This window comes from Zalophus californianus, chromosome 9 (genome assembly GCF_009762305.2).
Source record: "Zalophus californianus isolate mZalCal1 chromosome 9, mZalCal1.pri.v2, whole genome shotgun sequence".
NCBI classification, from domain to species: Eukaryota; Metazoa; Chordata; class Mammalia; order Carnivora; family Otariidae; genus Zalophus; species Zalophus californianus.
Genome location: NC_045603.1, coordinates 21,290,580 through 21,305,766, shown reverse-complemented (window position 1 = coordinate 21,305,766; position 15,187 = coordinate 21,290,580). Strand labels below are relative to the sequence as shown.

The following is a 15,187-nucleotide window of genomic DNA, read 5'->3' as shown; positions in this document are numbered from 1 at the left end:
TGGACAGTGCCTAAACAAAATTATGTCCCTATTTTGCTCCAAGCTTCCAATGGTTTCCATCCCTCTTTGAGTAAAAGCCAAGGTCCTTTTGGTGACTTAAAGGGCCTATCATCATTTGAACCTCTCTTACTTTAACTCCTATTCTCATATCCTTCACTCATTACCTTCCACCTATCCTGACATCTTGCTGTTCCTCTAACCTTAGGGTCTTTACACTTGTTATTTCTCTGCCTTGAAAGTTCTCTCAGATGATGAACAGCATGATTTACTCCCTTCTTTCTTTTAGGGCTTTACTCAAAAATCACCTCCTCAAAGAAGCCTTCCCTCTCTATCTAAAATTGCACTCTACCTCACTCCTAACTGGCACTTCCTGTCGCCTTCCCTGCTTTATTTTTGTTCCTCACCCCTGATCACCATCTATCACAGTCTGTACTTGTTTACTTGTTTACTATCTGCTGTCCCTACTGGCATCTTTGTGAAGACAACAATTACTGTTGTTCTGTTCACTGTTGTATCCCCAGTGCCTAGAACAATGTGTGGCACATAGTAGCACAAAATAAAAATTTGGTGAGCTGATTTGAATGAATGATTGTGAGTTTCATTTTACTTTTTTTTTTTTTTTTTGAGTAACCTCTACCCAACATGGGGCTTGAACTCATGACCCTGAGATCAAGAGTCATGTGCTCTACCGACTGAGCCAGCCAGGCACCCCAGTTTCATTTTACTCTTAAACTTCAATTTCTTAATTGGTAAAATGGGAAATATGGTATAGAGGACAGGCCAATGTTACATGGACTGTGCTCTCCTAGAACACAAAGGCAATTCTTGTTTGAGTTAGTATTTACACTGTCTAGCACCTAACCTGGCACACAGGAGGCACTAGGTGACTGTTGAATAAATGAGCAAATAAATATATAACAACTCGTGATGGGAAAATAAACCGACAAAAGTTGATAAGGCATAATATGTTGATAATTAAGAACCCTTCCTCCATAACAGGAACACCTTCTGTTTTGATATCATTGCTTTTTTTTTTTTTAAAGATTTTATTTTTAATGGAGTTTGTTAATATAGTCCAGTACCATACACGTTTTGCCATGTGAGTAGTAGGGCCTTGCCTCTAGATTGCAAGATGTCTTTAATGCCCTTGAAATTCTATAGTAGATGTTTGAGCAATTAAAAGTATCCAAGACAGAATGAGCTGCCTCAAGGAGCAATGGAGTTCTCTGTCACTAGAGGTATTCAAGCAGAATCTTTACACCCAGTGTGGGGCTCAAGCTAACAACCCTGAGATCAAGAGTTGCATTTTCTAGGGACTAAGCCAGCCAGGTGCCCCATGCCCTCAGAGGAAGGAACATTTGCAAGGAATCTGAAAAGAATGAGTTACTTTGGGAAGAAGGGGAGGAAAGGGGGTCTAGTCCTGGAATTTTCAATGGCTTAAGAGTTGTATCATTATTAAATATGTATTTATATATTTAATACATACATATATATGTATTTAAGTTTGTACATAATCTCTCCTGCTCTCACTAGAAGGCAAATTCAATGACAGCAGGGACTTTGTTGTGTTTGTTACTATATCCCAAGCATACAAGAAGCCCTCCACAAATATTTGTTGAATAAAAGAAGGAAAGAAGGACCTTGTGGGTTGGTATGTATGATCATCAGTGAAAAATGGTAGTCAAGTGTTTTCTTATAAACACAACTATATCTGATTTCTCATTTCAGACAGCACCGTTTAACTGGGATCCAGAGACAGTGGGCCTTATCCATGGATCTTTTTTCTGGGGTTATATTGTGACACAAATTCCAGGTGGTTTCATTTCAAATAAGTTTGCTGCTAACAGGTAAGGCAAACTGAAATAACATGAATGCAGTACAGATCATAACATGATTTTGTGTTATAAAATCATAGTTTGCTCTCAATTTAGAAATGCGGAATGAAAGATAGGAGCCATTCCAATAGATGTGATTCACAGATACTGATATGATTCTGTTCTCAAGAGTCTCTTGTTATTTACTTTTTTGTCTAACTTAATTTATCTTGTAATTCTTTTAGTGATTATGTAGTAAAAAGAGCAATTGAATCTGAGTCAGAAAAATAGTTCCTGGACTCTAATAACTCACTTGGTGACCTCTGCTGAGTCGCTTTTTTTCCTTCCCTGGGTCTGTTTCCTCATCTGTGAAATAAAGCATGATTTAGATTGTGTTTGAGTTTCCTTTGACAAGTGACATTCTATGTACTATGTTAATATAAGTCCAGTACCAGACAGATATTGTCATGTGTGTAGTAGGGGCTTGCCTCTAAATTGCAAGATGTCTTTAATGCCCTTGAAATTTTATAGTAGGTGTTTGAGCAATTAAAAGTATCCAAGACAGAATGAGCTGCCTCAAGGAGCAATGGAGTTCTCTGTCACTAGAGGCATTCAAGCAGAAGAAGATGGCCATTTGGAGGAAACGTAGGACGTATATGTAGCAGAAAAGGTGTACTAAATGTCTCCAGTTTCCTTCCAATTGTATGTCCTGTGTCACTGTGCATGTATAGATTTCATGAACTATACATTTTATAAAGCAGTGTTTCTCAAACTCTACAACACAAATCATTAAATGGTAATGAAATCAACATAGTGATTTACCAATGAGCATTTTCTAAGAAAAAGAGAGAAAACTAGAAAAGAGGATAATCAAATAGAATAAAATAGAGTAGAAAATATCTTAATTCATTGCACACTTAAGTATTGGTTTTTGAAACTTGTTTTGGTTACATTTGTGTGTGTGATTATGTATCGAGTTGCTATATAAAATATATTTTGCTTTATGGGTGAAGGTCAAAAAGTTTGAAAGTCAATACCATAAGATCTAAATATGTACAAGCATGACTTTATTTACTTAAGTTTTGGTCTAATTTGTGTCCTTCATTTATTATCACTTACCTATTATAGTCTTTTCAAAAAGTGATAAAATACTGGCTCACAGCGTCTCAAGGTTTACTGCTTACAATTCTGCCATAAAAGAAAATCACACATATTTCCCAACATGTTAAAAGGGCTGAAGCATCATTAATGTGTGAGAAAAGAAGAAAATGCTGCCTGCTCTCTTTTCCCAGCACACTCTGGTCCAGGCAGGGAGGAGAAGGCATGGGGGGACTGGGCAGCGAGCTGGGGGCTCAGACAAATACACAGCCTGTTTTGTGCTCGACTAGTCCCAGGACATAGCCTGCTTTCAGATAGTATGGCCTTCTGGTAAAGTGACAGCAGAATTGTGAAGCATGAGACACAATCCCAGTGTGCTGATGTCATGTGGTAATAGTCAGAATGAGTCAGTTGGGTAGAACCAAGCAGAATGGTGCATCTCCAGCAAGCTCATCTCACGTTGGTCAATCTCCAGCTTCAGGAACTCATTCAGGAGGGATATTCCTGTATTGCCAACAACCTGTCCGTAATGGGTCCAAGGATGAGCTCAGGATTCAAAGCCTCCCAACAGTCTAGCTTGGGACACATCAGACCCTAACGACAACATCTATTTCTCTTTTTATTAATTTCCATGGTAATTTTCCATGAATGGAGAGGTTCATTCCTGATGTTTAACTGAAGTGCCACATCCACAAGCAGGCCTGCCCCCTAACACAGTGTTTTGGTCCCTCAGGGTCTTTGGAGCTGCCATCTTTTTAACATCAACCTTGAACATGTTCATCCCTTCTGCGGCCAGAGTGCATTACGGCTGTGTCATGTGTGTCAGAATCTTGCAAGGTCTAGTGGAGGTGGGAGATTCTTTCCTTAATGGTTTTTGCTACTGCTAAATACAGAATGGTCCTTTAGATAATTCAGCTTCTGAAGAAAACCCACTTTACTTAGTTTTCTGGTCTTCCACCTTGTCCTGCTATTTCTACTCTCCGGTTTTAACTATAATTATGAATACTTTAATTAGAATGCCTGTGTGATTACAAATGTGTACACAATAAAGGACCGTTTCATAGACTGCAGAATCTCACATGAGCCAGGAATGATCTTAGAGATAATCTAATCCAACCCCTGTCATTTAATGAATGATGAAACTGAAGCCCAAATCCTATAGTTCACATAGCAGGGGCCCTTTCCACTAAAACAATTTAAATGCATTTATTAATAAATCTGTAAATTTCCAAGGTGTAGTGTTACACAGAGATTTAACTCAGGGAATTGTTGAATCACTATATTGTACCCCTGAAATTAATATAACACTCTATATTAACTATATGGAATTTAAAAAACTTAGTAAGAAAATAAAAATGTGAGCCTTGGAAAAAAATGTAAAAACCAGTCCTTCCTCAAGAGCAGTACAAAAACAGATGATGAGCTAAATCAGGCCATAGTTTACCAAGCCTCGATGTAGAGCATTGTTTCCCAAGCTCAGTCATTCACCTCTAACCTCCATTGCTTCTGTCATATCCATGTACAATTTGTACTATTATTTACCTACAGTTTTTCCCTAGATCAATTCATTAAAAAAAAAAAACCACACACAAAAAAGAATCTCATTTTAAGCAACAATATCTTTGAGATCATGGGTTTCATGCATCAGTTACATTGTTTTCTAAAGTGTATTAGAATATATATGCACCAATTATGATAAAAAATGTGGTTTGTTGTAGCAACTCAAATCCAACTCTAGTTCTACTAGAGGGACATATATTGCATTTTGGAAAATACTGATGGGTGGAAAGAACATGTTATTAACAGCCATGAAGACCAGAATGTGGTCACTTAATGGCTCTTAGCCTCAGGTTCTGTATCTTGAAATGAGGGGATGGACCAGCTGATTGCAGAAATCCCTATCTACACCAATATTCTACAATAATATGAAATCTAAAGACCCCTTCCCCATTCCCCACCATTCTTACATTGGAACTGATATTCAAATTGTAGCATATGTGCTGTGAGTTAAAATAGCTGACACAGGCTACTTGGTATTTATGAATTGGGTACTTATCTTGTAGCCTCTCTTAAAGAAGCAGGATCCACATTTTAAACACAAACAGAAACTGAAGTGAAATCAAATAATCTATTTTCAACTGTTTTGCCAGGGTGTGACCTACCCTGCCTGCCATGGGATGTGGAGTAAGTGGGCACCACCTTTGGAGAGAAGCCGACTGGCCACAACCTCTTTTTGTGGTAAGTGTATTAGAATCATAAGTTTTACTTAGGAATGCTTTGTCTTCAAGTGAAGACCCTACTACATAGAATTTATTTTTTTCACATAACAGAAGTCCAAAGATGAGTGATTGCTGGTGTTGGTTTTACCGCTCAATGATCCATCAGGGCCTGAGCATGCTCTGACTTCTATTCCACTGCCCTAGAAGTGATAGCTCTTTACTCTCACACTTGTTCCTCAGGCTCACAAGATGGCTGTTACAGCTCCAGGCATCAAGCCCACATTCCAGGCAGGAAGAAGTGGAAATGGTTGTCCTAACCACATCTGTTCCTTTTATCAGCAAAGCAAAAGCTTTCCAGAAACCTCTTATCAGGCTTCCACATATTTCCTTGGCTCTAATTGTGTCAGATGCTTTACCAACTGCAGAAGCAGCTAGGAATCCAAGTACTAGCTTTTCCAGCACTGTTAGCAGAGAAAGGTCAGAAAGAAGGGGTTTGAAGTGGTTGTTGAATTTGCCAACACATGATATTTGCCGAGGTCAGAAGCAGAAAGGAGAATCATCAAACCTTTCTCTCCTCTTCTTTTTACGGACAGGGAAACTGAAACTAAAGTTTAAAGTTTAGTTTCATTGAATGAAAATCAAGATCCAAGGTCACACTGGGCATGGAACGGGAGCTAGACCACCTGATGCTTTTTTTATTTTCTTTATTTATTAGAGAGAGAGAGCAGGGGCAGAGGGAGAGGGAGATGCCCCGCTGAGCAGGGAGCCCTATGCGGGGCTCAATCCCAGGACCCTGGGATCATGACTGAGCAGAAGGCAGACGCTTAACAGACTGAGCCACCCAGGGGCCCCTAGACCACCTGATTCTTAATTCAGAATTTTCCTCACTACACAGAACTATGTACACATTGTCATAGAGATCTTTTAATTATTTTTTGCCATTATATTCCAGATGAAAATGGAGGTCATCCGTCTTACCTGAAAATACATTTAGTGGTCCTTAAGTAATGAAGTGACTTGAATTCCTAGGTCACCACACTTCATCTTGTTAAGGTTGTCTTACTCCAAGTCATGTTTCTGGGACTGGCCCTCTATGTATCTCCTGAATAATCAGTGTTTGAAGGGTCTACCTAGATACCAATCAATAAGGACAGTGCCTGCTGAAACCATCAACACAGTTGTAAAATATATTTTCCAATATTTTTTTTTATGGGGAAAGGGGCCCAGGAAGATAAAAGTGCCTTAGGCCATTAAAGTCACAATGGGGACTGAGCAAAATTAGGATCAGAATTTAGCTCTGCCTACTTTTTCAAGCTAGTATGTCTTTCCTAGGAAAAACCAACCTGTATTTCTTAGCGAAAGGCAGAAATAAAGCTTCCTCTTAATTTCTGTGAATATTTTAATTTATTTCTCCCTTGCTCTTTCTCTTTACCTCCTTGAATAATAATAATATTCTATATATAATAATAATTATTATTATTTAGAATCCCTGGGACTTTGGTGTGAAGTATTCACCAATGTGCCTATTTTATGCCTAGCTTGGAACTGCATGCACAGTTGAGATGTCTTCGCATCTTTAGCCTCTTTTGTCCTTAGAAACCATTTCTGTCCTCGTTTGTAGTTCAAGATCATCTCCACTTCCAGTACTGACCTTGTGCCAACTCTAGAACAATATTAAGATTCTGACCTTATGAATTGTCAGATCCTTGATCTTATTTTCTTTGGATGGTTTATTTATAAGGCTTTTCATTTTGATTTGCCAGCAAAGCAAGAATGACTAGCTGCCACGCCCCATTCTTAGTGTCTTTATAGCCCTTCAAGGGCTGGTTTAAGAAATGGTTGACTCTCAAGGAAAGTTACCTGATCAAAGTCATAGGCTTTATTACTTCAGCTAAGGTGTGGCCTTGGTTTGAAATACAGCCAAGGAAAAATGTCATTAGAAGGAAACCCAAATTTGAGGTTAATCTGCTCTTACACAAAAAATACTGGAGTTGGCAGGGACTTTAGGAGATACCTAGTCCACTAAATTTTCCCAGCTAGTGAGGGCAGAACTGGGGACCCGCCCACTCCTAATGGCTGTTCCCCCTCCTTACGCCATTTAACAATCCTTGGAGGGCTCCTGTCTCCTCCACTGTCTGCCCACAGAGGGATCAAAGTGCATTGAGCTCCCCCAGGGCAGTCTGGGTGGCACGCCCCACTGAGGTATGCTCAGGGGCTGTGGGTGTGACAGGAGATTACACTCAGCCATGTCTGGAAGGATGAGGAAGAGTTTGTCTACTAGACAGGGAAGGACAGTTTCAAGTGTAAAATTTCCTGAATGAGAGAATGCTTCCTACTATGAAGAATTAATGGGAGTTTTGGAGTGGAGGAGTTAGGACCAAATTACTAAATAGTTACGGGTAAAGGCTCTGGATTCCTATGGACCTGGTTCCTGTCACTCACAGCTGTGTGACCTCAGGCAATTTATCTCCCCTCCCCCAGCCTTGGTTTCCCCTATACAATGGAGATTATATTGGTACCAACACCAAGAGGTTGAAGAAGGGTTAGCTAAAATCATGGGTTGATTTTTTTTTTAAATCAACCTCAAGAGCAGTACAATGCTCTTGAGGATTCCAGACTCTCAACATAGTAGTGGGCACACAAAAAGCACCCAAAGAAGGGTTAGCTAAAATCATGGGTCTGGAATCCTCAACATAGTAGTGGGCACCCAGTGCATCTTAGGTGGGGGGTTATCCCTGGACCCTCCCTGTCCGGGGCATTCCCCTAACCTTATCCCTCACTTCTAGGAAATTTGGCCCAGAGAAGTCCACCCTCTCCACACCCACAGCAGAGTCAGGCCTGCAGCTCTTTCTAAACAATATGCCTTGGAACGCTTGTCTTACTGGATTGAGGAAGTCTGGGCTGAAAAAAAATGCATTGTCATTTTGTACATTACAGTCAAGTGATAAGTTGGGGTTTGTGCAGCACTAATTATAGCTTACAAAACATCTTTACACACATAGTTTATTTAATTCTCAAAACATCTCTGTTCACAGCCCGGAGGGACTTTCAGGGAGTAATGTTTTTGATTTAGGTAATACTGATTGGGAGTTTTTAGGGCTGTGTTTCTACAGCAGATTATCATGGAGCTGTAGGGGATGGTGGAGACCCACGGCCTCCAGCCTTCGTGACCTTGTCTGGACAAGATAAATAGCAACATATAGGTAAGCATTTACAAGGTCAAGTGTTTTTACAAAGAAATAAACTTAGAAATGGGCCCATTCTGGAGGTAGGTGGAGAGAGGAGCCTTCCTGTTCATTCTGCCATCCTGGAATAGAACTATTTCCTGATTTTTTTTTTTTTTTTTAAGTCATTCTGCCATTCTGGGATAGAACTGTTTCCTGATTTTTTAAAAGAGATCAAGACTCTAGAAAGTATGATTTTCTTAATAGTTTGAAGTCTCTCATTTAAAGACCGAGGTGATAATTCTTCTAGACTGTGAGCTCTGAAAGGCAGATCCGTTTGTTCCTTTGCTTGCTATCTTATTTAAAATCCCTAATATTGTACCTGGTTGAATTCTTCAAATTTCTCTTAGATTTTTTTCTCATCTTTTTGTCCAATTCTTTCATGTAATTCAAAATTGCTGTGCCTGAGTAGTCTTTGTCTCATCCCTCCATGGTACCTGGATAAAGTTAAAGGGCGTCCAGTGCCCTTTCTCTCCCGGAAGCCCTATTTTAAGGCACACGGGAAGTCTGTCCCTCTGCACGGAGACATCTGGCTCTCGCTCAGTTGGATTCATCTTCATCTCCACAACAGGAACTCTAGATGGGCCGAAGAGGCCTGTGTGGCAGTAGTCAAGTTTCCTCCGTGTTTTCTTATTCTAGGTTCCTATGCGGGGGCAGTGATAGCCATGCCTCTGGCTGGGGTGTTGGTGCAGTACATTGGATGGGCCTCTGTCTTTTACATTTATGGTGAGTAATTTGACTTCATGAGTTCCCATGGAAGACTCACAGAGATGGTATTTTACTGTATAACGGGGTTGGCTAAGAATTTACTATATGAAGATAGAGATTATTAAAACAAGTTTATCATATAAATGGAATACTTGTCTGCTTAGGATTCTTTTGATGCTTATATTAAAGTTGAGTTTCTTAATGAGAACAATATTATCTTTCTTTAAATACCAGTTAACAACAACAACAACTACAACAGCAGGAAAAGCAACAAAATACTTTCTCCTAGATGAACATCATGCCATCTGGGAATATTTTGAGAATTGGAATATTTAGAGATGGAAGACAAGGAAACCATATCATTAAGCCTTTTGTCTTTTACTGCAGGCATGTTTGGGATTATTTGGTACACGTTTTGGCTATTGCAGGCCTATGAGTGCCCAGCTGCTCACCCAACAATATCCAGTGAGGAGAGGACCTACATAGAGACAAGTATAGGAGAAGGAGCCAACGTGGTTAGCCTCAGTGTAAGTATAGATGGAAAGACTTGTCTCTTCTCTATTCCTCTTCATTATTGTGTTGTCCTCGTAAGAAAAATTATATGTCAATATAGTCACTAAAAGTCTCATGGTATTTTTACTCTCTAGAAATTTAACACACCGTGGAAAAGGTTTTTCACATCATTGCCGGTTTATGCAATCATTGTGGCAAATTTTTGCAGAAGCTGGACTTTTTATTTGCTGTTAATAAGTCAGCCTGCTTACTTTGAAGAGGTCTTTGGATTTGCAATAAGTAAGGTAAACACAGACGCTTCAGATGTTCTTGAGCTTCAAATCTCTTGCTTCTACTGAGAAAATTTCTGTATGATAAAATAATTAAATTGCTGATCAGAATTCATAACAGTTTTATGACACCTCATACCGTAGAGGTCAGACAAGTTCTACATTTTGGGCATGGTATACATAGCTATTTAATTTCTTCTTCCTAAGGATCAGAGCTGTATTAAGCTGCTTTTAAAGATTTATGTTCTATTCAATCTCAAAGTGGTTTTGAAGCTAAATTCAAGGACTGCATATTAGTAAGGATAAAGAGATTTGAAGGTAAGAGGTTTTTGTGGGTTCCCCCCCTATTAATTACTCAGTGAGTAGCAGTAAGAGCCTTAAAGCTCATTTTGCAGACCACCCCTCACTCTGTAATGGTAGTTATACCACTAACAACCATTGCCTTGTATGGTTTGCAAAGAACCTCTTTCAGTATCCCCAGCCATTGTCATTAGGTTGTCTGTGTTTCAGGGAGGAAAGATGTAGATGGTGAAACATAAACCATCATCATGAAAGATGTAACCTCCTTTCTACTAGGGGAAGAACAGCGGCCTAGTAGAGGTCCATGTCTACACCGCTCCAGGTACTGTCTGAAGTGACCTTGGAGGAGCTAGTATACTCAAGTCACAGTGGTTGCCATCAATGAATGCTCACTCTGCACCAAGTGTTTGACTAGCATGTGCCGGGAGCTATGGCAGGTGCTGGGGCATCTGTGATGAATACGAGTCATGTCTGCCCTCAGGGAGCTTCCAATCTGGTGGGAGATACAGGTCTATACTTAAAATCATTCACTCGTTCATTATTTATTACAAAATTCAGGCCCATCTGGGTCCAAGGTAATTAGATAATTAAACTTGGTGGTGGGGGGGAAGGCAAGGAATTAGGGAAGTGCATCTCTCCAAAGCAGCTAAAAATAGCTCATTGTTTCTTTTCATTCCAGGTGGGTCTCCTGTCAGCAGTCCCACACATGGTTATGACCATCATTGTGCCTATTGGAGGACAATTGGCTGATTACTTAAGAAGCAGAAAAATTTTGACCACAACGGCCGTCAGAAAAATCATGAACTGTGGAGGTACTATGGATTTCATAGGCGGCTTAAGCAGCCTTTACAGAATGGGATGAAACTGAGCTGCAGAGCATATTTTGGAGGTTATGTCTACCCATTAGAAAGGATCTTGGGGCACCTAGGGGCTCAATCTGTTGGGAGGCTGCCTCTTGATTTTGGCTCAGGTCATGATCTCAGAGTCTTGGGATCAAGCCCCATGTTGGGCTCCACGTCAGTGGGGAGTCTGCTTCTATCCCTCTTTCTCTCCCTCTGTTCCCCCCGCCCCAAGTCACTTGCACTCTCTCTCTCAAATAAATAAATAAATCTTAAAAAAAAAGAAAAGAAAAGAAAGGATCTTAAAGGCCCCTAAGTCCATCCTCCGGTAGATACTTGAGTGTCCATCACATCCCTGCCAATGGTCCTCCAGCCCATACTTGTGCAGCCTGAGATGGGACAACTTAGTTGGTAAATCAGTACACACCCCCAACTGCAGAAATGCTTCTTTCATCTACTCTTAAGCCAAAGTGAACCGAATTCCTGTGACATATCTTTATCGTTTATCCTTCCCATACATTCTCCCACACACATAATCCTTTGCTTATGTAGTTTATTCCCTAATCCCTTTCCCTTTCTACACATACAGGTTTTGGTAAGAAACACAAGAAAAATATTTCCTCTGAATAGACTTCTTTCCTCTTAACCTTTGCTTGTGTATGGGATACACACACACACACACACACACACACACACACACACACACACACACACACACACATCTCATCCTCTTTTCTGTATTTAGTTCCTGTTTATGTTTTGATTTTGCAAAGACAAGGAAGCTGGGTGATTTTCCAAAAGAGGTAGGTAAAAGTAATTGTGAACCCCTGCCATGTTTATGACTGCTCACCTTTTTTAAACCTTCCACTTCTTCCTTGTCCTTTTTGTTCTTGTGTTTTAAATTAGCATTTATTGGATGCTTTCTGTGTGAGACACTAAGCGACATCTTTTATACACATTATCTTATTTAATCCTTATAACCACACTGTGGTTTACACTGAGGAAACTGGGGTAAAATGAAGTGACTTGCTCAAGTGGCAGATGCTGTGCAAGATCCCAAGTCTGTCTGAGCTCATTGCCAATGTCCTGGTCACTGCTGCGACTCCTCCTGGGGACTGGGGGGGGGGGGGGCGGTGGTCAGGGTGGGCAGGCAGGAGGCAGAGAACAGCGCCATTTATGGGTGAAAAGTTGCAACAGATATTGCATTGGAAAGGAGGGAAGGGGTGGATTGTCATTCTAGATTAGATGGGTCAGGGCCACTTAGAAGTGAAGATTATATGGAGGTTGCACAAGAGCAGACATGATCTGATCCCACAGTATTTCAGGTATAAAGTCTGACCAGGGAGTTTGGGAGTTGGCATCAGGTCTCCCAGCCGTTTGACTACTGGACCCAGGCAGAGATGTTTGGCTCTAATTGACATGAACTTTTTTACAGGAGTTTGGCAGGTGTGGACCTGCTCTCTGGCAGGTGAGAGGTGAAGCTCTGGGGCACTGGGTTTATGGTAGCTGAGGTAGACAGATTGATGCCCCCCTGAAAATATTCAAGTTCTAATGCCCAGAATGTGTGCTTATGTTTCTCTACATGACAAAAGGGATTTTGTAGATGTGATTAAATTAAGGATCTTGGGATGGGGAGATTATCTTGGGTTATCTGGGCGGACCCAATGTAATCACAAGGTTCCTTCTAAGAGGGGGCAGGAGGGTCAGAGTCAGAGAAGGAGATAAGATGGTAGAGGCAAATATCAGAGTGATACAGCCACAAGCCAAGGAATGCAGACAGGCTCTAGAGCTGGAAAAAGCAAGAATGGAGTTTCCCGAGAGCCTCCAGAAGGAACACAGTTCTGCTAGCATCCTGATGTTAGCTCTCTAGGACCCATTTTGGACTTCTGACCTCCAGCACTGTATGATAGTAAGCCACTAAATTTGTGATAATTTGTTACAGAAGCAATCAGAAACTAATACAGGAGCCAAATTCCTCTCCTCTGATTATCACGTTCTGCCCCAGCTGATTAGCTGCCTCTACACCAGGCCCTGGATATCTTTTTCCATCTCTGACTTTGCTCACTCCCTTGCTCTTTACTGTGAGCTCTGCGCACCTTCACCTCTCACCCTAGTCCTCACCACATGTCCTTTCACATGGGTTCATCTTCCCTCCTGTGAAGTCGGCATCAACCTCCAGTGACTGCTCCTTCCTATGCATACACTTGGGTGGTAACTCATCATGTACTACTTTATTGTAGCTCTTTGCAGGAAAGTGTTTTAGGCAGAAGGAATAGCATGAGCAATGGCCCTGAGGCAGGTATGAATGTGGCATGTCAGAGAGCAGAAGGAAGGAAAGTCAGAATGGCTGGAGCTTAAGGAGTGAGATGGAGAGTAGTAGGAGATGGGACCAGAATGCTCGACTGGGGCCAGATCTTGGGAGGCTTTGTAGATACACACAGAGCTTGGATTTTATCTGAGATGCCCTGGGAAGCAAATAGAGGGTTTAAAACAGAGAAAGTGACATGATTTGATTTATGTTTTCAAATCTGAAGAATAGAACAAAGAACATAAAAGAGTGAAAAGAAGGGAAACCAGCTAGGAAGCTATTTCAGTTACTTTGTTGAGAAGATGGTGTCTTGAACTAAAGTGGTATCAATGGAGGTAGAGGGAGTGGGATGGGTTTCTAAATTATCTGAGCCTCACTTTCTTCTTTAAAATCTGAATAATGGTATGTACTTCCAATGATTGTTATGAATGTTAAATGGAACAAGGTACAAATGCACCTAGCATGGGTCTAACCTCTAGAAGGTTCTCTATATATGTTAATGCCTATTTCCTGTCCTGTGTTTAGGATGCTGACAAAACAGAAGTTTTTCTAAGGAGGCATTCAATAGCTATCTGCTATTCAAATGTATTTCCCATGGCCAAAAATATGCAAACTCTTAACCTGGAACTTGAAAGAAAATTCTGGATTTCAACCTCACTTGCACAACCGCTTCTCAAGCCACATGCCTTGAAGACTCTGAACATATTGTATAGGACTGTCTTGTTTATGTTTAATTTTGCCACAGTCACTTCAGCCATTGTTCCTCCATAATCGATAGTGTCGGTGTTGGGTGGCAGTGGTGAGGACTCTCAAAGATTTTAAAGTACAATGAAGTGACTGTTGAGAATAAATCTTTTTTTGTTCCAAAAGTAGAATGAAAACATAGAATCTCCCTAGTCTCTCTCCCATCTTTAAAAAACAAACAAAACAGCAACAACAAAAACCAACCCAAACCTGTTCACATGTCTTTTCATGTCATTTTATATGTTGAAATAGCAGGACCAGTGAGTTCTACATTGTATGTTTTATAAAATGGTTGTCCTATTTTGCTTATATATAAAGATGCTAGAGATAAATACATGGAGAGTTTTGTGCCATCACTGAAGAAGCCAGATTGATTTGGACATAATGAAGCACTTGCATGATCTTCTAGAGAATTTAGTTGGTTTCATGTTCTCTAAGAGGAAATATAGAAGACATTTCTCATCTGAGAAGGAGCACACATTTCCTAGAGTCTGTCACCTTCTTTTCTTTCTATAGGCAAGGGATGTTTGCTGCTAGAATCATTTAAAGCAAACAGATTACCTAAGACATGAAGCTCTATTCTAGTTCTTTCTCAATCAGGGCATGTTTCCAAGATCCTCAAAAACAGATGTCAAATCCTTGTACTTCCCTCTGTAGTACATGTAAAGCGTGACTGAAGTAAAAAATTCTAGTCTGGCTGAATCGGTTGCCTGTGTGAACTTTAGCTTGTCTAATATGAAATGAACATTTTTCTCTGACCTTTAAGCCCTAGTTCTGTTTCTCTTGTCAGCCCTGATAGGTTCACTTTCAAGGTCTCTTGATCACTTCTGAATTTCAAGTTTTATCCTCAAGCTCCTGAAACATATAGTCCTGTCTCTAGCATTTTTTCACTAGGAACCGTTTAAATTCTTAAATGTTTTTTTTTTCTCCCTTTGGAAATCTATTTGGCAAAGATCATTTTTTTTTCCCTTACAGATGAACCAATGTATCATTCATAAGTTTTATTCTTCACAAAATGTCTGCATTCTGATTGCTCGGAGGAATTCATTTTTTGGTACAACTTTTGTCTAGAGTGTTAAGGAAGCGTCCCCAATAATCCTGCCCTTCCCCCCACCAGTGCAGCTGACATCTCTTCCTTCTTTCTCGTTTTA

The 15,187-nt window shown here is 40.4% G+C and overlaps 1 protein-coding gene across 4 annotated transcripts in view; it reads left to right on the top strand.

The window, feature by feature from the left end:
* Window positions 1-15,187, top strand: part of SLC17A8 (solute carrier family 17 member 8) — a 47,199-nt gene that overhangs the window by 19,329 nt on the left and 12,683 nt on the right. For all 4 annotated transcript variants that reach the window (XM_027595600.2, XM_027595599.2, XM_027595598.2 and 1 more), the window contains 7 exons: window positions 1,729-1,847; window positions 3,646-3,760; window positions 5,063-5,150; window positions 8,995-9,081; window positions 9,451-9,590; window positions 9,711-9,860; window positions 10,825-10,957. In XM_027595600.2, coding sequence (XP_027451401.1) covers window positions 1,729-1,847; window positions 3,646-3,760; window positions 5,063-5,150; window positions 8,995-9,081; window positions 9,451-9,590; window positions 9,711-9,860; window positions 10,825-10,957 — 832 coding nt within the window. The remainder of the gene's footprint in view (window positions 1-1,728; window positions 1,848-3,645; window positions 3,761-5,062; window positions 5,151-8,994; window positions 9,082-9,450; window positions 9,591-9,710; window positions 9,861-10,824; window positions 10,958-15,187) is intronic.